The 22,555-nt window shown below is 61.4% G+C and overlaps 2 protein-coding genes across 10 annotated transcripts; both read left to right on the forward strand.

Annotated features, from left to right (window-relative positions):
* Positions 1-16: 16 nt before the first annotated feature.
* TMC8 (transmembrane channel like 8) lies at positions 17-9,809 on the forward strand. 8 transcript variants are annotated; one of them, XM_082705361.1, is made up of 17 exons: positions 17-330; positions 658-1,229; positions 2,072-2,431; positions 2,642-2,790; positions 3,131-3,280; positions 3,552-3,634; positions 4,113-4,249; positions 4,507-4,654; positions 5,016-5,186; positions 5,490-5,629; positions 6,943-7,066; positions 7,337-7,434; positions 7,602-7,785; positions 8,019-8,077; positions 8,169-8,327; positions 8,732-8,810; positions 9,300-9,809. In XM_082705361.1, the coding sequence occupies exons 3-17, from the start codon at positions 2,271-2,273 to the stop codon at positions 9,555-9,557; spliced, it is 2,100 nt and encodes a 699-aa protein (XP_082561487.1). In that variant the 5' UTR covers positions 17-330; positions 658-1,229; positions 2,072-2,270; the 3' UTR covers positions 9,558-9,809. The 8 variants fall into 8 exon arrangements, with proteins under 8 accessions (XP_082561487.1, XP_082561482.1, XP_082561484.1 ...); XM_082705356.1 differs by lacking the exon at positions 658-1,229 and having other exon boundaries at positions 7,947-8,077; XM_082705358.1 differs by lacking the exon at positions 658-1,229 and having other exon boundaries at positions 2,174-2,431; positions 7,947-8,077.
* Positions 9,810-11,754: 1,945 nt separating this feature from the next.
* On the forward strand, positions 11,755-22,470 carry LOC309850855 (protein IL-40). 2 transcript variants are annotated; one of them, XM_082705382.1, is made up of 6 exons: positions 12,838-12,975; positions 13,388-13,420; positions 18,836-19,135; positions 20,372-20,641; positions 20,786-20,882; positions 21,854-22,470. In XM_082705382.1, exons 1-6 carry the CDS (start codon positions 12,939-12,941, stop codon positions 21,858-21,860), a joined length of 744 nt encoding a protein of 247 aa, XP_082561508.1. In that variant the 5' UTR covers positions 12,838-12,938; the 3' UTR covers positions 21,861-22,470. The 2 variants fall into 2 exon arrangements, with proteins under 2 accessions (XP_082561507.1, XP_082561508.1); XM_082705381.1 differs by having other exon boundaries at positions 11,755-13,416.
* Positions 22,471-22,555: the final 85 nt, after the last annotated feature.

A 22,555-nucleotide genomic window follows, 5' to 3' on the forward strand; every position in this document is an offset into this window, starting at 1 on the left:
GTCCCCAGCGGGCTGCAGCACCCGGCCTTTCACCCCTCTCTGGTCGGGGCGTGGTTTCTGCCGCTACTTGGACCAGAGCTGGGGCGCACTTCCTGGATGCTAGGTCGGGAGGAGGGGGCAAGCCCCAGGGAAGCCTGACCCTGTGACTGTCCCCTCTGCTGTTTTCTTCGTGATTCCCATAAGCCGGGGGCTGGACACCCACTCCCGGCCTCACAGATGAGCCAACAGGCAGCGACCACGTTCATCAGCCCCCAGGGGTGTCCTCTGCCAGGGAGCTCCACCTGCACCTGCACCTGCACCGAGAACCCTGGCTTTGAAAAAGCCCGGCAGGTCGGAGGGGAGGCTCCCAGGGCCTGGAGAGAGAATGGGCGGGATTTAGACAGTGGGTGGGGTCTGGGGACCTTTTGGGGGGGGGGGCTTGAGAGGCAGGCAGGGTGGAAGGTGAAAGGAAGGCCCTCCTGGGGGGAGAACAGGGGCAAAGCAGGATTCCCAAAAGACAGGATATAATGCAAGTGGTAAAGGGGTCCCCAGACCTGAAGTTGGACAAAGTTGGAGGGGCCAGCGTAGGGGCTCAGACGGGTTACTTTGGGCTGGATTTTGGCACAAGGCACTGCCGTATGAAGACTGGGCGGGCTGAACCCTTGCCTCTCCTCCCAGGGCCCTTCTCCATGCACACCCATGCTCCAGCCACATGGTACTTGCGTGACCCCGGCCCAACTTGCAGGTCACCTCCCATGGGAAGCCTTCCTGGATTGAACCCTGTTGAAGCACTTGCCATTTCCTGTTGACATGTTCTTTTTGCTTGTCTGTTCACCCTGCCCCCACTCTCTGAACCCACTGTGCACTGGGCACCAGCACCCAGCTTGGCGCCTGTCATAGAGGAGGGGCTTAAAACAAGGGGATCCAGGCAGGGATGCAGAGAAGCCATCAGAGCTGAGCTGGGTGCACGGGGCCCTGAAGGAGGTGGAGAGGGAGCAAGGAGGAAAGGCAAGACCGCAGGGTCCCAGGGGACCTCCAGGAGAGAGAAATGGCCAAGATGGCTTGCCTTGCTGGAACGAGTGGCACCAATTCCTGAGCCCTTACAAGAGGCCAGGCTCTAAGTGATAAGAGCCAGTGACCAAGGCGGGATGTTGAGGATTAACGGCAAGGGCTTCTGAAGCAGCCCCAAGTGATGGGGTCCACCCATTCTGTCACTATCAGCTCGCTCTCAGGAGGACAACCTGCCACGGGTAGATAAGTGCCCCTCCCCCCACCTATGGCTTCGGCTCCCAGGCACAAAGGGACCGGTAGGTGGGGGGAGCACGCTGGAGTGGCAGGGAGGGACAGTGTGACACCACCCCACCCCCTTGCCAACCCTGACCCCACAGGCCTGGAGGCTGCCCCTCCATGCCCCGCCCTTCCCCCACCCCTCCTGCCTGCCCCCGCATGACACAGGAAGTGTCGGCCCCAGAGAAAGCAAAGGAAACTGTGGAGGGGGGGGTGCAAGAAGTGGAGGGGGGAGGAGATGGCGGGAGAGCTGGGGTTCCTGTCATGTGACCCCTCCCCCGGTTCCCTCACCGTCCCGCCTAGCGTGGAGGGAGCCAGAGCAACGAGGGGGCTCCTCCGGGGACTTGGTCCCTTGTCCCCAGGTGAGCTGGTGCAGAGTGGCGGGAGGAGACAGAGCTTGAGGGGCTGAAGTCCAGAGAGAATCAGGTGCTGGGACTGCTGAGGGGTGGGGTCCCCTCCGGAGTCTGGGGCTGTAGCCACGACTCCTCATCTGGGGCCCCTGGGGGGCGGGCAGACCCAATCCTGGGGGCTGGACCCCAGGTGGCAGGAGGGTCCCAGTACATCCAAACCCCGCAGGATACTGGATTCTAGGAACTGCCAGGGTTTGGGACAGGGGCCTGTTCCCACTGGGAGAATTACTATGGCGAGAAGAGCCAGAATTATCTTGACCCCAAAGGCCTGTGGCCACAGGTGGCAGGTGTGACCTGGCTGCAGTAGGCCTCTGTGGCCACACCTGGCTTTGTGTTTGTCTGGGACAATCCCATCGCCCCATTACCTTTGGATCTTTCTCCCCACTGACCAACAGGAAAACGGAGGCCTCCGGCAGGGGGTTGCTTTGAGATGTGACTGGGGACCCAGCCCAGAGCTGCTCCAACTGAGTTCTTTTCTTCATCTCTGGCTGTGCCAGGGCCAAGAGCTTGAAGCTCACCCAGCAGGCAGCCCACGTCCCTTCTAAGAGGGGGGGATTGCAGCCCGGCGCCTGCAACCTCAACCCCACTGCAGAGATGATGAGGCAGTGGTCAGTGCAGTCCGGCCAGGCCCTCATGGAGCCCGAACCTGAGCCAGGGGTCGAGGAGCTGTGGGAGCAGGAGATGGAGCGGCTGTGGTCCTCCCAGGCTCAGGTGCGGGAGCTGCCCTACGCCATGGTGGACAAGCGCTTCATTCGGTGGGTGCCTCCCCCCCCACCCCGTCTTGGGCAGGACCCGCTGGAGGCCAGATGGTGGGGGTGGGTGGGGCACCACCCAGAGGATGCACCGGTGGGATGGGGTGGAAGTCACCAGCCGTGGGAAGACGCCTCTGGCCCCAGGCATTGCTCTGCCTGGCCCGGTGGGCACAGCGGGTGACTCAAGGATGCCCCACCACCACCCCAAGCCAGGCAGCTGCGGGAGCCCAAGGGGGTGAAGACCTCTTGCTGGCGGCGATGTCAGCGCAGGTGGCGGACTGTCCGGCGGCGCCTAGGGGAGGCAGCGCAGCGGCTGGCCCGGGGCTTTGGGCTCTGGGAAGGGGCTCTCTACGAGATCGGGGGTAGGACCCGCACCCCCAACCCCACTTCCCCCCTCCCACCTCCCTTCTCTGGAGGCTCAGGGTCCGGTTTAGAAACCCGAGGCCACCGTCCCGCTTGCCATTGTCCCTCCGGCCCTCACTGAACAACCCCCCATCCTTTCACACCCCTCCTGCCCCCCACCGTGGTGCAGAACTAGGCGGGTGACAGCACCCCCAGGTGACTGTCGGAGGTACTGCTGGCCACTGATCCGCGGTCCGGCAGGGCCTCTGGTGACCCGCACCCTGCCGGCTTGGTCAGCCCTCGGGTTCCCAGCGGGCCTGGCCTGGTGCGGTTCTGAAGGCCCCGCTGCCCTCCTCACAGGCCTCTTTGGCACCGGAATCCAATCCTACTTCACCTTCCTGCGCTTCCTGCTGCTGCTCAACCTTCTGATCCTGCTGCTCACTGCCAGCTTCGTCCTGCTGCCCCTGGTCTGGCTCTGCCCCCCTGACGCCGGCCCCTTCCTTAACTTCAGTGAGTGCCCAGCCTCCCCCCCCCACAATAAGGTCCTGGAGGCCCTCCTGCACCCTGGGGACCCTGAGGGGCTGGTCTAGGGCTCAGAGTGCTGGGGCAGCACCGTCCTGCTCGAGGCCAGCTCCAGGACTCTCCCCGACCGTGCCTTGTGCGGCACCCTCGGGTCCTGCTCAGGCCTCCCCAGATGGGGAGTGCTATGGGGGAGATGGGGGGAGAGCCTCACCTTTGCCTTGGGGACCCTTCCCTACTGCTCCCCTCTCCCTCCCGACAGCCCTGGAGTGCCCTGGTGGCCTCCAGCCCCAGACTGGTGTTCCCAGATTCCACAATCGACTTTGGAACGTTTTAACCGGCAGGGTAAGTGAGCTCCGTCTCGGCGATGCATCAGGAGGGCTGGGGGACCCGGAGAAGCGGCCCCAGGGGACCGCCGTCTAAGAGGACCCCCATCCCTTCAAAGACATTGGCTTCGATACACAGGCCGGCGGGGACAGTGATGGGGTCAGAGAGAGGCCAGTATGCACAGCCCAGGGCCATGGTCCTCGGTACCCAGCTGGGGTGGGCCGTGTAAGGACGGAAGGGAAGAGTGTCCGGGCCTGTGGGATAAGCACCGCCCCACCCTCGCCCCTGGGTGCCACGGAGAGGTCACCGAGCAGACTCCCGTATTCCAGTCCTCTCTCTTCCTCAAAGCTGTGTGGCCTCGCTCTGGGACTGTGACGTGGTGGGGATGCTCTTCCTCCCTCCCTGCCGAGGAGTCTGTGACAGTTAGAGAGCCCAGACTCGGGAAGCACTTAGCACACAGCCCGCATGACCTGGTTGCCACCTTCCACACCCCCAGGCCTTTGCGGACAGCTATCTCTTCTATGGCGCCTACCGGGCGGGGCCGGAGAGCAGCTCGGCCTACAGCATCCGCCTCGCCTACCTCCTGAGCCCGCTGGCCTGCCTGCTGCTCTGCTTCTGTGGGATTCTGCAGCGGTGAGAGCAGAGCCCCTGCCTGCTTCTGGCTCTTTCCCTGATCACCCCTCCCTTGGCTTGGCAGGAGGGCCCCGGCCTCGTTCGGGCCGGCTCATCGGTGGTTTCACGGCCCCGATTGTGTCCCCAGGGGCAGAGCTCAGGGACACCGGCCCCATATCCCCACCCCTGACCCCAGGCTGCACCCGCAGCTGTCCGGGACTTCCCACCCCAGACCTGGGTCCCTCCCCCCATGGGCCCTTGCCTCCTGCTCCCTCCAGGATGGTGAAGGGGCTGCCCCAGAGGCTGTTCCTCGGCCAAGACTACAAGTCGCCTGTCAGTGTCAAAGTGTTCTCCTCCTGGGACTTCTGTACCCGGGGACAGGAAGCGGCCACCATCAAGAAGCATGAGATCAGCAACGAGTTCAAGGTGTGTGCAAGGGTCTGGTGTGGGGACATGGGTGTGTGCACGAGGGCATGAGCGTGTGTGACTTTGCGCGTGAGTGGGTGTGTTTTGGAAGTGTGAGCACACGTGCGTGTTCCAGCTGGAGGCGGGGCTGTGCCAGTGTTTGGGCATGAGCCCACCCACCCCGTGCAAGGGGCCATGGTCTACATAACACCGGCCTCCGCCCCTCACCTGCACCTGCCCCAGGGTCACACCAGCCTCCCCTGGATCCTGGCAGCCCGTCTCCCCACGAACACCAACCTGGACCTGACCGCCTCCCCACTCCACGCAGTGCCCTGCTGGCCGGGGAGAGACCCGACCATCTGTGTCCCCACCCCCGTGACAGGTGGAGCTGGAGGAAAGGCATCGGTTCCTGCTGGTGCAACAGGAGACCCGGGCCCAGAAGGCCTGCCACCTGCTCACCCACCTGCGGGTCAATGTCCTCATCGGGCTCCTGGTGGTTGGGGCCATCAGTGCCATCTTCTGGGCCACCAAGTACTCACAGGATAACAAAGAGGTGCCAGGCCACAGATGCATTCGTTTAACCCTGGCCAGAACTTTGGGGGGGGACAGGGTGGACCCACCTGGCAGATGAACAAGCTGAGACTCAGAGAGGTAGTCACAGGGCACCTAAGGTCCAGACGGGCCAGACCGCCTGCACCCGTGGTACCCCCAGCCGCCATGCCGTCGCTGGGAACAGTCCGTGGGCTTCCTGGTGCCAGGCCTGCACCAGGGGACACTTGAGGGGGCTGTAGGGCGTGGGGGTGCTGCTGGGGACCCTCTGGTCCCTGGGCACCCCCTTACCTGTTTTCCCCTGCAGGAGTCCCTGTTTGTGGTGCTCCAGTACCTGCCCCCTGGGGTCATCGCCCTGGTCAACTTTCTGGGGCCCCTGCTCTTCGTCTCCCTCATCCAGCTGGAGAACTACCCACCCAACACGGAGGTCAACCTCGCCCTCGTCTGGTGAGTGCCACCCTTGGGGGTGATGGGTGGGGCGGCCGTGTGGAGGGTCAGGTACGGAGTACGCTGTGTCCTGCTGTCTACCTGGGTTATCGCCTGAAGCTAGGGCACCCGAGCAAGAGAGGGCTTGCGGGAACTTCCAGAAAACACCATCTCGGAAGCCTCCATCTAAGATTTTCCGGCGCCTTCCATCCTGAGCCAGCCAGCAGCCCGCATCACACACCAGCCATTCAGAGAGGCCAGTGACAGAACAGCCAGAGGGGGTCTGGAGCCAGCTCTGCACACAGGGAAATCGGGAACGTGGGATGTCACCCCGTGACAGCCTTCACATGATCTGTGACGTGGGGACCATCCTCCGCCCCATTTGACAGATGAGGAAACTGAGGCTCATGGGGTCAAGTACCTCAGCCGAAGGCAAGCCCACCATGCCTGCTGGGTGCATGTTTGGTACAAGCCCTCCTCTAGCCCCGTACTCTGCCCTGTCCCCCTGCTCAGGACCAGGATCCTGCCTCGGACTGGAAGCCCCTCTCGGAGCCTCCCCTCCCTCCGCGAACCCCAGTTCTGCTTTTCTGTCTGCCACGCCCCCCCCAATTGGCTCTGTCTGCTTTGCCTTCTGCTTCCTGGGAGCAGAAGCTGTCCAAGCCCATTCAGCTTTCCTGCAAGGTGGACTGTGGTTTGAAGCTTTATCTTTGGAGAAGGTGGTAGCACAGGCACGTGGTAAAAAGTTCAAAATGCTCCAAAGGATGAAAGAGGGAAAAAATCAGCCCCCACCTTCCCTGCTTCCCAGGCTCCCTCAACAGAAGACCCACTGTTCCCGGGCAGACTGCGGTCGCCTGTCGGCTCTGAAAGTCCAGCCCTAGATATAAAGGGCATGTGATGGTTGGGGGGGCTAACCATCCCACCCGGGTGGCCCGGTGTGGCAGCGTCCGGGGGCGTGAGACGCTGCGAGTGCGCTAGCGCGTTAACAGGCACGGAAGAAACCTCGCCTCAGCTCGAAGGATGCAAAAGTCTCATACAGCAAAACTCCAGACTGAGTGTGGGTGGGGGAGGGTAGCTGGACTCCGCAGTGTTTCCCAAAGTGATTTCAAAACAGAGCCCTTCTCTCCTGAATCATCTGGAGACCAGGATTCTGGGGAACCCCCTCTGGGAAAGATGGCCACAGACAGAGCAGGTGGGATGGAGGCTGGGCTCTGGATGTGGAGGGAGCTGGACCCGGGAGAGACTGATCCCAAATAGGGACGGGCCACACGCAGACCCTGGGTGGAATGCGGCCGACCGAGCGCCTGAGCCCCGCCCCCGCCCCGCCCCGCCCCCAGGTGCGTGGTGCTGAAGCTGGCCAGCCTGGGGATGTTCTCCTTCTCTCTGGGCCAGACCGTGCTGTGCCTCGGCAGAAACAAGACCAGCTGTGCGTCCTACGGCTACAACGCCTGTGATTACCAGGTGGCTGGTGGCTCCGTCCAAGCCTGTCCCTCCCGCCCCTCTCCAGGGTCCCCTTTGTGCGTGGGCAGCACACCTCCAGGGGGCAGCTTCACAGCACACCGCGCGCTCGCTGTGGGGTTTCCCTGCTCGGATCTCACCCCGGAGGCCCGGGTTCTAACTCAGTAACCCTGTCAGACTCTGGCCTGGCTCCGCCACCACAGGGCCCCCCACCCCGGGGGGTGGGCGAGGGGCGGCTGGGGGCCAGGGGTGACAGGTCCCCCTCTGCTCCAGTGCTGGGAGAACGCGGTCGGGGAAGAGCTGTACAAGCTGAGTATCTTCAACTTCCTCCTCATGGTGGCCTTTGCCTTCTTCGTCAGCCTGCCGAGGAGGTGAGGCCTGGGGACACCCACGGTGGGGGGGACGGGGCTTGTCTGGGAGTGGCCGCTGGCCGCGGCCAAGGGTGAGCGGTTCTTCCCATGGGTCTCCGTGTAAGCCAGTGGGGCGTGGTGGGTCCCTGGTCGTGACTGATGTGGTGCCGGGACGCTCCCGCCCCCAGGCTGCTGGTGGAGCGGTTCTCGGGCCGCTTCTGGACCTGGCTGGGCCGGGAAGAATTCCTGGTGCCCAAGAATGTCCTGGACATCGTGGCGGGGCAGACGATCACCTGGATGGGCCTCTTTTACTGCCCGCTGCTGCCCCTGCTCAACAGCGTCTTCATCTTCCTCACCTTCTACATCAAGAAGGTGAGCGACACTGGCTGGGGAGGGGGCGTGGAGCCCCTGTCAGCAGGGCGGGGCTCGGGTCCCGCTTCGGCCCGCCCCCTCGGGGTCCCTTCCCCGGGCCTCGGGCTCCTTGGCATCTGCGACTGGCTAAGGACCCCCATTTGCTGTTGCTTGCCCCCCAGTACACCCTCATGAGGAACTCCAGGGCCTCTCCAAGGCGGTTCCGCGCCTCCAGCTCCACCTTCTTCTTCCAGCTGGTGCTCCTCCTGGGCCTGCTCCTGGCCGTCGTGCCCCTGGGCTATGTGGTCAGCAGGTGAGAGCGGCAGAGGCGCCTGCGGCTGGTGGGCAGGGAGCTCCTGCCCGGGGGCCCTGCTGCCAGCCCTGCCCTGGCTCTCTCTCCCCAGCATCCACTCCTCCTGGGACTGTGGCCTCTTCGCCAACTACTCGGCCCCCTGGCAGGTGGTCCCACAGCTGGTGGCCCTCCGGCTGCCGCCCCCTGCCCAGCGCGCCCTCCACTACCTCGGCTCCCACGCCTTCAGCTTCCCCTGCCTCATCCTACTCAGGTGCCTCTCAGGGCAGCAGGGGCCGAGGGAGGGCACACCTGGGAGGGGGCCCTTCCTTCGATGGGCACCTCCGGGCAGTCTCACAGGACCTCACGGGAGCACAAGGACAGGCAGGGAGGCAGGGTCCCAGGGGCGGAGTGTGGGCCCAGAGGCAGGTAGGCCTGGACAGCACCTTGGGATGTCACCTGTAAAGCAAGCGCCCATGTGATGGGGGAAACACAGTGCCCCCTGCAGGCGCGCTGAAAACCTGCCCGGAGCGGGTAGGGGCTGCCCGGGAGGAAGGAGGGGACAGACGCAGGGGTCTGCGGGGGAGAAGAACCCGGGAGGTGTTTTTGAGAAACTGAGGTGGGGAGAGAGAAAGGTGGGGCAGGGTCCACTGACCTTGGATCTCCGTCTGTCCAAAGCCTTGTCCTGACCGTCTGCGTCTCCCAGTCCCAGGCCAACGCCAGGGCCATCCGGGGGCTCCGCAAGCAGCTGGTGTGGGTGAGTGTCCGCTGGGCTGGGGAGGGGCCAGACTTGGTCCGGGAGTGTGGCCTCGGGCTGGCAGCCCCCTGACAGGAACACGGTTGCTAGTCGACAGCATGCTACAGCAGTAGCATCACCTGGCGTCAACTAACTGCGCAGCTGACATTTAACTCGGGCTCTCGGTGGCGGGCGGGGACAGAACCCTCGTGGGGGCGTGGTCTCGGACCGGTCGGGGCGGGGCCTCCTTGGGAGGGGCGTGGTCTCTGGCTTGGCTGGGGCGGGACCTGAGGGCAGACTGGAGGCGGAACCGTGGCGGGGCGTGGTCTCGGTGTGGAGGCGGAGCCCATGGGGCGGGGTGTGGGGCGGGGTTTGCAGGCGGCCAGGCAGGGGACCCGGGACCGCCGACCGCGGAGCCGCCGCGGCCGGGCGGGCTGCTCGTTCCCGGATGGCTCCTCGGAGGAGGCGCCGCTCGTAACCGCCCGCTCGCTCCCCGCCCTCTCCGCACAGCAAGTCCAGGAGAAGTGGCACCTGGTGGAGGACCTGTCGCGACTGCTGCCCGAGACGGGCTCTGGCGGCTCTGTGGGGCCCGAATCCCCTCCCTCCCGAGCTTCCCGCCCGCGGTCTTTCTGCCCTGGATTCCCGTGCCCCGGCTCCCCGGGCCCCAGGGTCCCTAGGCCAGGACCTTGCCTCGAGGATCCAGCCAGGCCAGGAGGTGGCCCTGTCGCCGCCCCTAGATTCCGCTTCCCCAGCGCCTCGGAGCTGTAGCACCCACCCCTTCCTCCTCCCCGAGCCTCCCCAGGGCCTGACCTACCTCCCTGCAGCCAGACTGTCCCTGGCCCCAGGCTCCTGCCCCCTGGTGACTGATGCTCTCAGGGGGCCCTCCTGCAGGCCGCGGGAGAGTCCAGGAGCAGCAGAAAGAGAATATGGGAAATTGTATTTATATTTTTACCTCAGTCCTGTAAAGTTTCAATTTGTGTTGAATGTTTTATAATGTACTTAATATATTACACAGTCATACAGCAGAGTAACCCCTGAATGCAACTTACAGATACACATTTATGGGGGTGCTCAGAAGTGCCCCCACTGTGGGGAGCACCACCACAACGTGTCCGGGAAGGGTAAGGCCTGGCCACGGTCGAGCAGACCGGCGCCGTGGATCTGCTGTGTTCTGAGGGCACATGGGCCCCCACAGCCTCCTGGGGCTCCTTCTCCACCTGTGAGACCCCTGAGCCCCACAAGCAGTGCTTGCGTCAACCAGCAGCAGAGCGGACCCTGGAATTTGGCTCCAGCATGCCAGGAACGCCCCTGACCCTGACCCTGACCTTGACCCTGACCCCGGGGGGGCTTCCCTGAGTCTGCAGAACAGAGGGTCCAGGGCCAGCCTCTTCCTGGCAGGATTCCTCACTATCTATTCTAACGCAGGACCCCACATCAACAAAGTGGGCCTCCTCGGGCACCCAGAAGCCCCTGCCTCTGCCGTGGTTCGCAGCCTTAGAGGACTGGCCCTGTGCCGAGGCTGCCGAGGTGCTCAGCCCAGGAGCGGCCAGCAGCCAGGCATCGGGACTCCCGGAAGCTGCCAGGTGACTCTCCCCGGCGGCCAGGGCTGAGAACACTGGCCTGAAGAGCTGTTGGGAGGGAGGCACAAGAGAAACCCCATGACGTGCTCTCCAAGCCTCTGTTTCCCGCAGGGGCCTGGCTCCTGGCGGGATTCCCAGTCCTTGAAGGCTTGGCCGGCTGGGCCTCTCCCACGGCTGTTCTCTCTCCCTCACCCCGTGTCACATGACCCTGTCTGCCTGTCAGCAACTGCCTGGTCTCGTTCCAGGGAAGCACACAGTGCGGTGGGCTCAGCTGGCCGAGGGCCACCGGCCTGTCCCGGGTGAAGGTGGCCCATACTTTTAGCAAGTGGCTTAGGGCCAGTGTGTGGCCCCCGCCTGCCGCAGTAGCAGGAGCTGGGAGCTTGGCAGAAATGCAGATTCTCAGGGCACCGTCTCCCCTCCCCCACCCCGACCTCCTGACACAGAAACTGTAGGGGTGAGGCCCAGCGCAGCAGACATTCACGGAGAACCAGCCAAGTGCAACACCAGGAGAGGACAAGCTTGAAGAAACCAAACTCCGGGCCTGTTTGCTCTGCTGAAACATGAGGCGGACACCATGCTCTTCTGAGCGGCTGCGGGGATTAAATGAGCAATTACATGTCAAGTGTCCGGACATGTGCCTTGAGTCATGAGGCTTGATTATGGCCTGACTCTGTACAATCCAGGTGACCAGGACCCTCGTGAGTCCTCTCCTACGTGCCGCCTGTGGAAGGAAGGAGCAGAATAGCCCAGAGGACCAGCCCCCTCTGTAAACATTCCAGGCTGACAGATGGCGCTGGGGCCGGTCCCATCCAAACCTGCGAGAGATGTCTCGAGCCCTCCCACCGCGCAAACCCCATCCCCTGGACACAACATGGAGGGGAAAAACACAAGTTTTTGGAGACGAACCGGGAGCAGCCTAGACGACCCCTCTGTCTTACAGCCCCAGTTCTTCGGGTTCCTGCCCGACCACTGCAGCGGAGCAAGGACAGACTTCCCGGGAGGGAGAGGACGGAGAGAATTTGGAGAGAATTTGGAGAGAATGCTCTCGCCCCCCACATGCACGGAGGTGGCCCTAGGGCGCACCCCCAGGCTGTGAACCCGGACTCTGGATGGCAAGTGACAGATGCTGATTCTTGCTTCCTGGGCAGACAGGGGACCAGCATGGCGACTGATAAATCTAATCCCCAGCCGAGCTCCCGGACGTCAGCCCCCAGGCTCCGGCTACCCCCTCACCACCCTGCTTCCCATCATCCCTGCCGCTGCCCCCATGTGAGTAGGTCAAGTGCTCGACAGGCTTCCCACCACGCCCAGAACTCTCGGGCCTCCTCGCCTTTCCCTGAGGAGGGCCAAGGAGGGCCAGCCTCCTGCCTTCCTTGGGTCACTGTTCCTGCCTTCCTTGGGTCACTGCTGGGCTGTGCAGGGGGCAGGCATGAGGTCCACCCAGGGAGTTCTGCAGGAGAGAACAGCCCCTACTGGAAGCAAACGGACCCCCAGGGGCGGCACATCTTACCCAAGGAAGGCAGCCCAGATGGGCGTTTCCCCGCACAAACTAAATAAACCAGTCTAGCAGCCCGGGGCTTGGCTTGGGAGGAGCCCAGCTTGCCTGGGGCAGGCAGGAGCCAGGGGTCAGCTGCGGGGCTGGCTGGGTCCTGGCCCACACCTCACCTGCTCCCTCCATTCTCTCTGCGCTCCAAGCTGCCCTGAGCCCCCAGCCCCGAGGGGGCGTGTCCTGGTCCAGCCTCAGTGTTCCCAGAGGTTCCCTGGCTCACCCCCCCTCCCTCTACCTGGATCCAGTGGGCTCTATTGCAGACTGCGGAAAAGGCCACGCCACCCATGTGATGTGGTCTGGCCTCCTCTGGTCTCGCTAGCACTGGGTCCAGATCCCGGGGAATGACCGCCGCCCATGGGCAGGAGGTAAAACCCTTCCCCGCTCTGAGCTGGCCCACTGCAACACACTCCTGGGGGGGACCAGGGGCCCATCCGGTCTGAGCTTTCATTTGGGGGCTGAGCCCAGTGTCAGCCACCCAGCAGGTGCCCACCAGGTGGTCACTAAGGAACCAGCATGAGATGGGCCGAGGCGGCCTCTCCTGCCTGTCTCTCTAACGGGCCCAGCCCCCCAGGTCTCCTGTCTGTGTCAGACTCTCCTGGGGGAGTTTGGGAAGGACCTTCGTAATAACGGCCCATCCTGATAATCCAGAATAAGGACCTCATCTCAGATCAGAAGATTAGCAACCTTACTACCCCCTCTCGACGTAACGTTACATATTCCAAGGCTTAGGGGTGCACATCTTCCCCCCAAAAACAAGCCAGGCTTCTACAGTTCAGCCAGGATGGCCGAGTGTTAGCCCCCAGTTTGGCTTCGAGGCCCAGGGGCCTCCCAATCCCCCCAGAGAGCGTGGAGGCCTAGCTGTTCTGGGCCCAGCCCTGGCTGCTGAGGCGTTGGGGGGCTGTGGCCTCTGGGTTATCTGCCTGCTGCAGGCACCCACCCCAGGAGTGTCCAGGGGCCCCAGAGTGGAGGTGGCCCTGCTGATGGAGCTCTTGCCAGCCTGAGCAGGGCCCTTACCCCGGCATGTGGCTCCTTCTGCTGCTGTGCTGGGCCGTGATGGGTGAGCTCATGGGGACACCGTCGGGGGCAGAAGGGACTACTGCCAGGGCCTTGGGGAGGCAGGCTGAGGGTGCAGGGGTGCCAGGGAGCACAGGAGAGGGACCCGGAGGCACGGATGCTTCCAGGAGCCTGAGGACAGCAGGGGAAAGCTGTGGGCTTGAGTCTCAGACCAGCCTCTCACTGCACAGCGTGGCCTGGTGGCTGGGTCCCTGAGCTGGACGCACTGTTTACTCAGCCAGCAAACGGCTGATGATTCTGAGTGTTGCGCCCTCGAAAGAGCTTCTGGGAGCGAAGGCGCTTGTGGAGTCCTGGGCCTCCCTTCCGGCCTTGGCAGGAGGCTCTCTGGGTGGTGTCGCGTCCCCCCTCCACCCCGGGCTCCCTGCTTACTACCTCCGCACCCTCCCTTTTTCCAGTCACCAGCAGCTTCTCCGTGGAGCCAGAGGTAGGTGAGTAGCCCAGCACGCTTGAGGGAGACGCTGGGTGCCGTGGTGGGTGCCGTGGTGGGTGTTGTGGTGGGTGCCGTGGCTAGCGGAGATTGCTGACGGTAAGCGGGTGTGTGGTGGTGGATAGATGGAGAGTTCTGGAACTTGGCCTCAAGCCCTGCAGGGCCCTGGAGAGCATGGAGAGGAGCAGGGTGAACAGGCCAATGAGGGACCTCCAGGGCACTGGGGGCAAGGAAAGAGCTGGCTTCCGGTTGGGCTACGGAGCTGGGAGGGTAGGGGAGCAGAGGGCGTGTCCCTGGGCAGGTGCACCCCAGTCCTTCTACTACAGGTCCGCTCTGGAGCGATCGGGTAGGTGGGTGTGATCCCAGTGAGGGCTGGGGCGCCCAGGGCGGGGCACTCAGGCTCCCTCCCCAACCCCCCAGGTCTGGCCAAGGAAGTCTGACTGACTCTCCCAGGGAGCCGGAGGGCAAGGGACCCCCTTCTCCACCAGGGGGTGATATAGAGCCAAGGGGAGGGGCCTCTCCTGGTCCCGCCCCAGTGCTGGCCTCCCCACCTTCCTTTTCCAGCTCTGCCCCCACCCACCCTATTTCTAGTCCTGTGACCCTTAAGGTCAGGGTGGTGGGTCACCTCCTCCTCTGACCAGGCTGGGGGTGGTGTTCCTGCCCAACTTGTCTCCACCATCACCTCGCTCCGGTCACGGGGTCGCAGAGCTGGCATCTGTCTCTCTTCCCCTGAAGGGTGGGTCCCCCTTGAAGGCGGCTCAAGCAGAATGATCATTTCCTCATTTGCTTTAAAAACAAACACGTCAGTTCTGGTGTTTCTGCTAAAAAGAGAGCGGTTGAGGCGGCACACGTTTGCGTCCCTGTTTCGGGAAGTACCTGGTCAGGGCTGGTGCCTCCCCCTCCCTGCCCCCCGGCCCCTGACTTCTGCTCAGACTCTTGCCCAACAAGCCTTGCTAACTCCACACCGGAGAGGCCCGCTGGGATATCATTCATTCATTCGGCAGAGACCGTAGGAGCCCCTGCTTGGTGCCAGGCACTGTTCTAGACCCCAAGGTGGGTCCACAAGGTGCACAAAAAAACAAAGATCCCCCCCCCACCCCTTCCTGTAGCTTACATTCCAGTGGGAGCAGGGCAGGGTGCAGAGGACAGAAGGTAGTGACTAGAAGCACCTTCTACTGTGTGCTGGAACCCAGTAAATGCTGGAGAGAAGCAAGCAGGGGAGATGGGGAGGGAGCACGGGGCTGGGGACTGGGGGTGGAATCCCAGGGAGCTATCAGGCGGTTCCTGGGCTGGGATCCAGAGGAGAGATTCGGTGATGGCCAGAGCCCCCGGGGAAGTGATCAAGATGGATTCTGAAGGTCAGGCCAGCAGCGCGTGGGGAGAGGGTGGCGATGGGATGCGAAAGACCGAACCGGAGAAGGGGATCCCAAAGTTTTTTGCCCGAGCAGCTCGAAGGATTGACCAAATAAAGTGCAGCCAGACCTTAAAACATGACTCCGCTAAACACCCGCGGGAGCGAGCAGTGGGGCAAAGAGATGGGAAGTTAAGGAACGGAAGAGCCAGGATGGTCTCCGGAAGGTGATCTCTGTGGGTGTGAAATCCCCGGGGACTGCGGCTGGTGTGGTATTGGGAGTGGGGGGAACCTGGGGCGGGAATGTTCAAGGAATGGTGGGTGTTGCTAGGCAACTAACCCAGGGGAGCAGGGTAGAAAACGTCCGAAGATATGGGGTTCCAGGCTGGTGTTTGGGAAGGAGAGCAGGAGAATAGTCCAGACCGGCCAGGAGAATGTCTGCCCCTGTCCTCCAGGTCAGTGCTGGGGAGGCTGTGGGGACCCCACCACCCAGAACAACCACGGGGTAGGCCCTGCTCTGGAAGGGGAGGCTGGGTCCCGTGGGCATCGGTGAGGTGTCGGGGTCCCAGCGGAGCCTACATTCCAGAGGGCTCCGCGGGAGGAGCCCAGGATCGGGGAAGGTAGGGGTGAAGGGGGACGGGCAGAGCCTCCTAAGGGGCAGGGAGGGTGGCCTGGGGACCTGGGGCTGCCGTGGACGCAGGACAGTGTCCTCAGTCAGAGGGGGGATCTCTGGATGAAGCAGGGGTTCAAGCTCGATCGGACTCCCGAGAGCGGGCAGAGGGACCTTGACGGACGGGCCTCCCGTCCTCCGAGTATCCTAAAACCTGTGCGGAGTTTCTCAGCGACGTCCTAGAACCCCTCAGAGGGGGTGCTGTTGTAACTTCCTGGACTGCCCTAAAGAATTACCACACACCGGGTGGTTTAAAACAACAGCCAGTCGCACTCTCCTGGTTCTGGAGGCTAAAGGACCAAGGAGGCGGGGGTGCGGCAGGGAGGGCTGACCCAGGCCTCCTCTCTCCTGTCTGCTGGGGGCTCCTGGCAGTCCTTGGTGTTCGTGGCTGGGGACAGCATCCCTCCAGCCTCTGCCTGCCCCTTCCCATGGCCTCTCCCTGTGTGTGCGGGTCTCATCTCTCCTCTCACTAGGGCCACTTTCATCCACTGTGGGCCCCTGGACAGCGTCTGGAAAGACCTTGTTTCCAAATAAGGCCCATTCATGGGACCTGGGGGATACGGCTTGACCACATCTTTCTTGGAAGACCCAATTCAACCCTCAGCATGTGGGCTGCTTGTTCAAAATCAAATCCCTAGACACCCACACCTGCCCACCTTAGGTCTAATACATCGGATCTCTAGGGTTGGGACTCAAATCTCCAACCTCTGGTTATCACAGACACAAGTCTGGAGAGAGGCGGGGGCGACCCTGAAGGGCCTCTGGGCCAGGGAGGCGGCAGCCCTGTGGTCCCCCCATTCACCCAAGGGGCTTCCTTCTCCCCTTAGCAGCAGAAGGCGGCTCTGCGCGGCCACCCACCCACCCAGCCTGGCTCGGCTCGGCTTCAGGTGTGAGCGTGGGCCTGTCGCTGCATCGCACGAAGTGCACTGTCCCACTCTCCAGTGCCCTGACGCACTGGATGAAGTTTTAATTGAATGCCGGACCTCTCCCTCTTGCTGGGTTAAATGCATAAACGGAACGGTCAACAGACAAAGACCACACGAGTCTTGTTAGAGCAGAAAGTGAATGCCCCCTTGCCTAGCGCAGCCAAAAGTGACTCTGGTCTGTGAGTTTATGTAAATCAAGTTTCTATTACTGGCCCTCGAAATGGAAACCAAGCCTTTTCTTGCAGCTTGTATTAGTCGTTTCCTCCACGAAGAGAGCGAAGCAAGTGTCATCACAATGAACCCCCTGAGCCCCCGTTTCCCCGTGTGGAGGGAGATTCGGGCCCCAAGAGCATCTGGGCAGCCAGGAGCTGGCCCTTTGGCCCCGGGGTGTGCCCAGAGCTGTTGGTGTCTGTGCAGCGTGGGCAGGCCTAGAAATCTGTTCTGGAAGGTTCCTGAAGGTTGTCAAGACCACGGTTTCTCAACCTCGACTCTCCTGACATTGGAACTGGATGGTTCCGTTACGGGGGCCGTCGTGGGTCTTGCTGGAGGTTTTAGTGACCTTCCTGGCCTCCCCCTACTAGATGCCAGGAGCGCCCCCGCCCCCCACCATTCATGGCAACCAAAAATGTCTCCAGGCACAAAGGTCCCCTAGAAGGCAAACTAAAACCGACCCGAGCAGAAAACCACGTCTAGAAAGAAATAACGCTTCGTGGTCAGAAACTTTAGGATTCCAGGAAAGGTCTCTGAAGCAAGCACATTCTAGCAGGTTCCGGTTCTCTGCTCGGTGAGTAGTTATCTGATGGCAGCATGGCTCCCAGAGCTGGGGCGCCCGCCCAGCGGGGCAAGGGTGACGCGCAAGGCTCGTGATATTTCGGTTTCGTCAACCCTTTCCTCTACACACACACACACACACACACACACACACCCGCCCCCGAGGCTGCCCTACACACTCTCCTCCCACAGGCGCGGAATGCTGCAGGCAACGCGGCCTCCCTCCTGTGCCCGCACTGACAGGCAGCTTTGTTCCCTCCCGACCTCTGTCTGGAAGAATTCAGTATGGGCAGCAAGAGGGCCAGTGGGAAGCGCTTAGAAATGTTTTCTGCATCAGATCAACTCCAGCATCTGCCTGCAAAACAGGGCAGTTACTCCCAAGCAGAGAGGCAGTCTTGATGGAGAAACGCAGGTTGCCGCTGGAGAGCAGGTCTGCTCCCCCCCCCCCCCCCGTGTCCCCGTGTCCCCAGGAGCTCCGGCAGTCGGTCCTACCGCCCCCCACCCCCCACCCAGTGCTGCCAGCATCGCCTCCTTCAGCGGCCTCCCTGCTCTCTGGAAATCCTGCTTTCCCAAGTGGCCTTTCTCTCTGGCTCAGTCGCGCCTGTGGATCTGAGTCTACTCTCTACCCCCTCCTTCTGACTGTCCCTTTAAACCACATTTTGACACCTCTGGGCACAGGGGCCTGGCCAGCTCCCCTGTATCCCAGGTTCCCTGCTGGGTCTGAAAGGAGCAGGAAACCTCTGACACTGCAGGGCATTCAGCGCACCCCAACCCGAGACTAACTGCCTTCTCCTGGGAGGGGGCCGTTCAGTCCACAAGCAATAGAGTCCTGGTCTCCTGCTTGGGCAGGAAGGACTCCGGTGCCTGTCCCCTGCCACTTACAGTCGACCAACCTGTAGCATCTAGAAGTTGAATTCAGTGTCGGCTATCCAGACCCGTGTCCCAGACTTCTCCATGCTTCCTACTCGTGTCCTAATTTCATTTTTGTAGGGCAAAAAGTCTAAACCCCAGAGGTAGACTTTTATCCAGGAGGGCTTTCTTTCCTTCCTTTTTAAAATTGGGGCAAAATTCACATAACACAAAATTAACCATTTTAAAGTGACGGTTCATTAACGTGTAGTGCGCTCACCATGTTGTGCAAACGTCATCCCGCCTAGTTCCAAAACATTTCCATCACCCTGAAAGGAAAGCCCCGACCCACGAGCAGTCACTCCCCATCTGCCCCTCTCCCAACCCCTGCCAACAGGGCACTCTGCTTCTGTCTCGGGATTTTCCTATTCTGGACATTTCCCATGAACGGAATCGAAGATAGGTTGCCTCCTGGGTCTGACTTCTCTCACTCGACGCGATGTTTCTAAGGCTCGTCCGGGCCGCAGCATGGGTGAGAACCTCGCTCCTTTTCGCGGGTGAGGACTAGGCTATGGTGTGGCCAGACCCCGTCTCCCTTATCCACTCATCCGTGGACGGACGCTGGCTTCGTCCGCCTTCTGGCTGTCGTAAGTGCGGCCGTGAGCCCGCGTGGACACGTAGCCATTGAAGCCCCCGTTTTCCATCCTTCGGATAGTTATCTAGAAGTGGGATTTGCTAGGTCACATGATAACTTTTTAACTTTTTGAGGAACTGCAAAACCAGCATTTTCTTAAGGTGTTTGATCAATGTTGGTTTCCTTCTTCTGCCTGGGACCCTTTCACCTGCCAGAAGTCACCCATGAGACCTTCATTGCCTACAAAGTCCTGGAGGTTTTCCCCAGAGGCCGCAGGGTGGTCATAACGTGCCACTCACCCCAGGCACCCCCGCCCGTCACCTACTCCCTCTGGGCGGGCCAGGGCACTGAGGTCGCCAAGAAGATGGTGAAGACCGGAGACCCAGCCTCCTTCGGCATCAACATCACGCTCAAGTCCAGGCCAGACCTGCTCACGTACTCCTGCCAGGCGGCCTCCCCCGAGGGCACGCACTCAGCCAGCACCAAGCTGCAGATGTACTGGGAGCTGTGGACCAGTGAGTGCACTTGGGGGGCTGGCGGTGGGGCAGGGTCTGGGCTAGAAGGCAGGAGGCAGGGACAGGACAGGTTGCTCACCTCCAAGGCCACTCTGGGTCCCTTAGACCTGCGTCCAGCACAGTGCAGCTCCTGGCTGGGCCCCAGGGCACCATCTCCCAGCAGGGGCCCTTGGGGAGTGTCAAAGTGACCAGGGCCGGGGCCCCATCGGTTGAGCTCTGGCCTCATGCTGATAAAGTAGGCACCTTCGTGTTTTATCTAGTTCAATCCTCACAGCAACTGGCAAGTGGGGTTCGTGGTTCCTGGCCTGTGTAAAGCCCCTGGTGATTAAGAATGTCACCCCAGGCCAGTGGCAAAGGCTGGTTTCAAACCCCCACTCTGTTCAGCTCTAAAATCTGTATTCGTCCCACTTCTGGTGGGACGTCCCTCCTGGTGGGAGGCACAGGCTGTAGTTGGTGGGGAGGAGGAGACTGGAGGGTGTTGCCCAGGCCAGTGGTACCCCCGGGGGCTCCCTGACCCTACCCCTGAAAGGAGCCAGCCTGGTGTAGGAGGGCTCAGGGCCTGGAGGCTTATGGTCAAGATTCAAGTCTCCACACTTAGCAGGCGGTGGGTCTTGGGCAAGTCAGTCAACTTCTGTCCGGCCTGGTTGTTTCATCTGCAAAACAAAAATAGTAATAGTTCCTAGCCCAGGAGGGCAGGAGGGATTCAGCAGAAGCTTCTAGTAGGTGGTCAGTATGCCACAAGGGGTGGTGGTTGTTACTCATCTGTAAGTCTGTTTATAGCATTAGGCTGAAGGCCCCGGGGGTTTCTAGAATCTAGACTCTTAGAAGTGACAGTTCCTGCTCGGAAGGAACTCTTCTAGTAAAAGAGCCAAGACTGAAAGAATATAAATAGGGCTACCAGATAAATTTTGCACAGGACAGAGTTAGTCATACTAAAAAGTTTTTCATTATTCACCTGAAATTCAAATTTAACTAGGGATCCTGTATGTATTTTTAGTCGGTAAGCCCAACAACCCAGAATATGCCAAACGCGAAATTGTGTAGTACACACTGCAAGTAGAGTAGAAGCTCAGACACGAGACGGAGGGAATAATCCGGAAGGCTGCCTGGAGGAGGGAGCAATAACAGTTAGGCCTCCAAGCTCAGGAGGCATTCCATAACAAGGGAATTTGCTGGGGAGAGGGTGAGAAAGTCACCCAGCCATGCCTATGCTAACTAACGTCTTCCGCCTTCCAGAGCCCGTGTCTCAGCTGCAAGCTAACTTCACCTTGCTGGACAGAGGGTCGGGCCCCAGGGTAGAGATTTCCTGCCAGGTGTCCTCGGGCAGCCCACCCATCACCTACAGCCTGGTCGGGAAGGATGGGACCGTATACACGCAGCAGAGGCCGAACTACGGTCAGCCGGCCAAGTTCACCTTCACCCTTACCAACAAGTCCACCAGGCTCCAGTGCCAGGCTGAAAATGACATCAGTGTCCAGTTCAGCCCCTTCAAGCTGGTGCCCCCAGGTGAGAGAACCCCTTGGTTCCCAGACGGGCCGCTGGCACTTCCTGGTAGGGCCACGGGGGTGAAAGAGCTCCGCCTTGCCACGGCCAAGAGCAAGGAAGGGCACTGGGAAGGGGTGCTAGCTCCGCCATCTGCCTCCCTCACAGGACAGCTGCCCCAGGGAGCCATTGTGGTGCTAGGGAGCAGCCTCATCTCCATTGCAGCTGTCACCTGCTGGTTGCTGGCCCAGGCCTGGTGGACCAGGTAGGAACTGGATGCAGGATGTGAGGGTCTGTGAGGACAGCTGGTGGCCTGTATGGGCCACCACCCGGAGTCCTGCTGGAGGCAGTGGGTGGGTGGGTTTGTAGGGCAGGGCCGCTGCCAGAGCAAACAAAGGGCCATGTGGCTCCTGCGTGTCTTGGAAAAGTTCATGGTGCCAAGTGCCTGCTGAGGTCTTGCACATCCCTGGTTTTGTGTGACCCTGACCAACACCCCCAGCAGCCCTCGGATGGAGCCACCTGGTCTCTGGGTGGGGCGTTCACCTGTCTTCCTGATGGGTCTGAGGAGGGACGACAGGAGTGTGTCGATGATGCCCTCCAGGGACCAGGGCGGATCACGGGCTGCTGCTCTCCTTGGCAACTACATAGGCGGGTGACAGAGGCTTCCCGGCTGGTGACAAGAGGCAGGTCCAGACCTCCTGGGGTCCCCTCTCCAAGGCTCTCACTTCACTGACTTGTAAAGTGACTAGGGTCTTTGTGTCATCGGTCCCTCCTCCAGCTGTCACCTGTGCCCCGTGAACTTCTCACGTCCTGGGCCTCTAGGACACTGCCATCTCCTGGTCGCCTTCCTCCCTCCCTGGCCAGGCTTCTCAGTGGCCATTGTCTGTCCTTGATACTCCCCTTGCCCACCTCTGGGTCCCTCTTTCCCGACTCTGTCCCTTCCAGAGGCCAGATTCGTGGGAGAGCCTTGCCACCTCTCTGAGCCTCTGTGTTCCCTTCTATAAAATGGGATATAGAGACTGGGCTCTCACCGGCCATGTGACCAGGGGCCAGTGCTTGTCCTCTTGGTGATTCAGTTCCCTGCCCCTTCATTTAGTGGGGTGACTAACCCTTACACCCCTTCTGCTGCCCAGGGCGCTGATGCACTTGACACCATAAAACTCCCAGAGGCCTTGCGAGGGGGTGGCTGAGAGGTGTGTTTGCCTAACCTGAAATCTTAACTCCTCTGTCATCAAGGTTGTGACCAGAAGAGGCAAGCTTGACAGAGTCCCCTCCGGAGGGCCCCGGTCTTCATCCACAATGGAAGGACGCACCACTTGAATGAAGAAAAAGCCCACCCGCCCTGGTTCTGATGACACCCACACGGTGTTAGGCTGAGGATATTCGGATGGAGTGGGCTGTGATGCAAGGGGCGGGTCCATAGGAAGTGGGGGAGCTCTGTGTCGTCCCCGTCCTCACCCCTAAGCTGCTTGTCACCATCCACGCCGGTGTGGAGAGAAAGTAGCGTACATTGGGAAAAGTCCCCGCTGCACCAACCCACCTCCCCCATAGTTGTTCCCCTCGTCCCTGGAGTGGCAGCCCACTCCTGGTGACCTAGCTGTCTGGCCCCGCCTCCTCACCTGGGAGGACTCTGAGCCCTTCTCCCCCACCCCAGCACCCCTGCATTAATCCTCGCCTGCCAACTGGCAAAAAGTGTCTGGAGTTCCTCCCTGCCAGTCGGCTTGTGACTGGGAAACGCAGCCTCACCCCACCCCCACTCAGCCTTCTTGGTTTCGATGCTCTAAATCATTGGGGGGTGGGGGTGGGGGAGGAGAACTGGATTAAACCCTGAGCTCTGCCTGTCACCCTGGAAACTTCGTTTCTGTTCGCACACTTGGGCGTGGAAGTCTGAAGCCATACATACTTGGGGTCTGGTCCAGCCAGAGAAGATTTAGGGGG

Source organism: Mustela nivalis (genome assembly GCF_964662115.1).
Source record: "Mustela nivalis genome assembly, chromosome: 17".
NCBI classification, from domain to species: Eukaryota; Metazoa; Chordata; class Mammalia; order Carnivora; family Mustelidae; genus Mustela; species Mustela nivalis.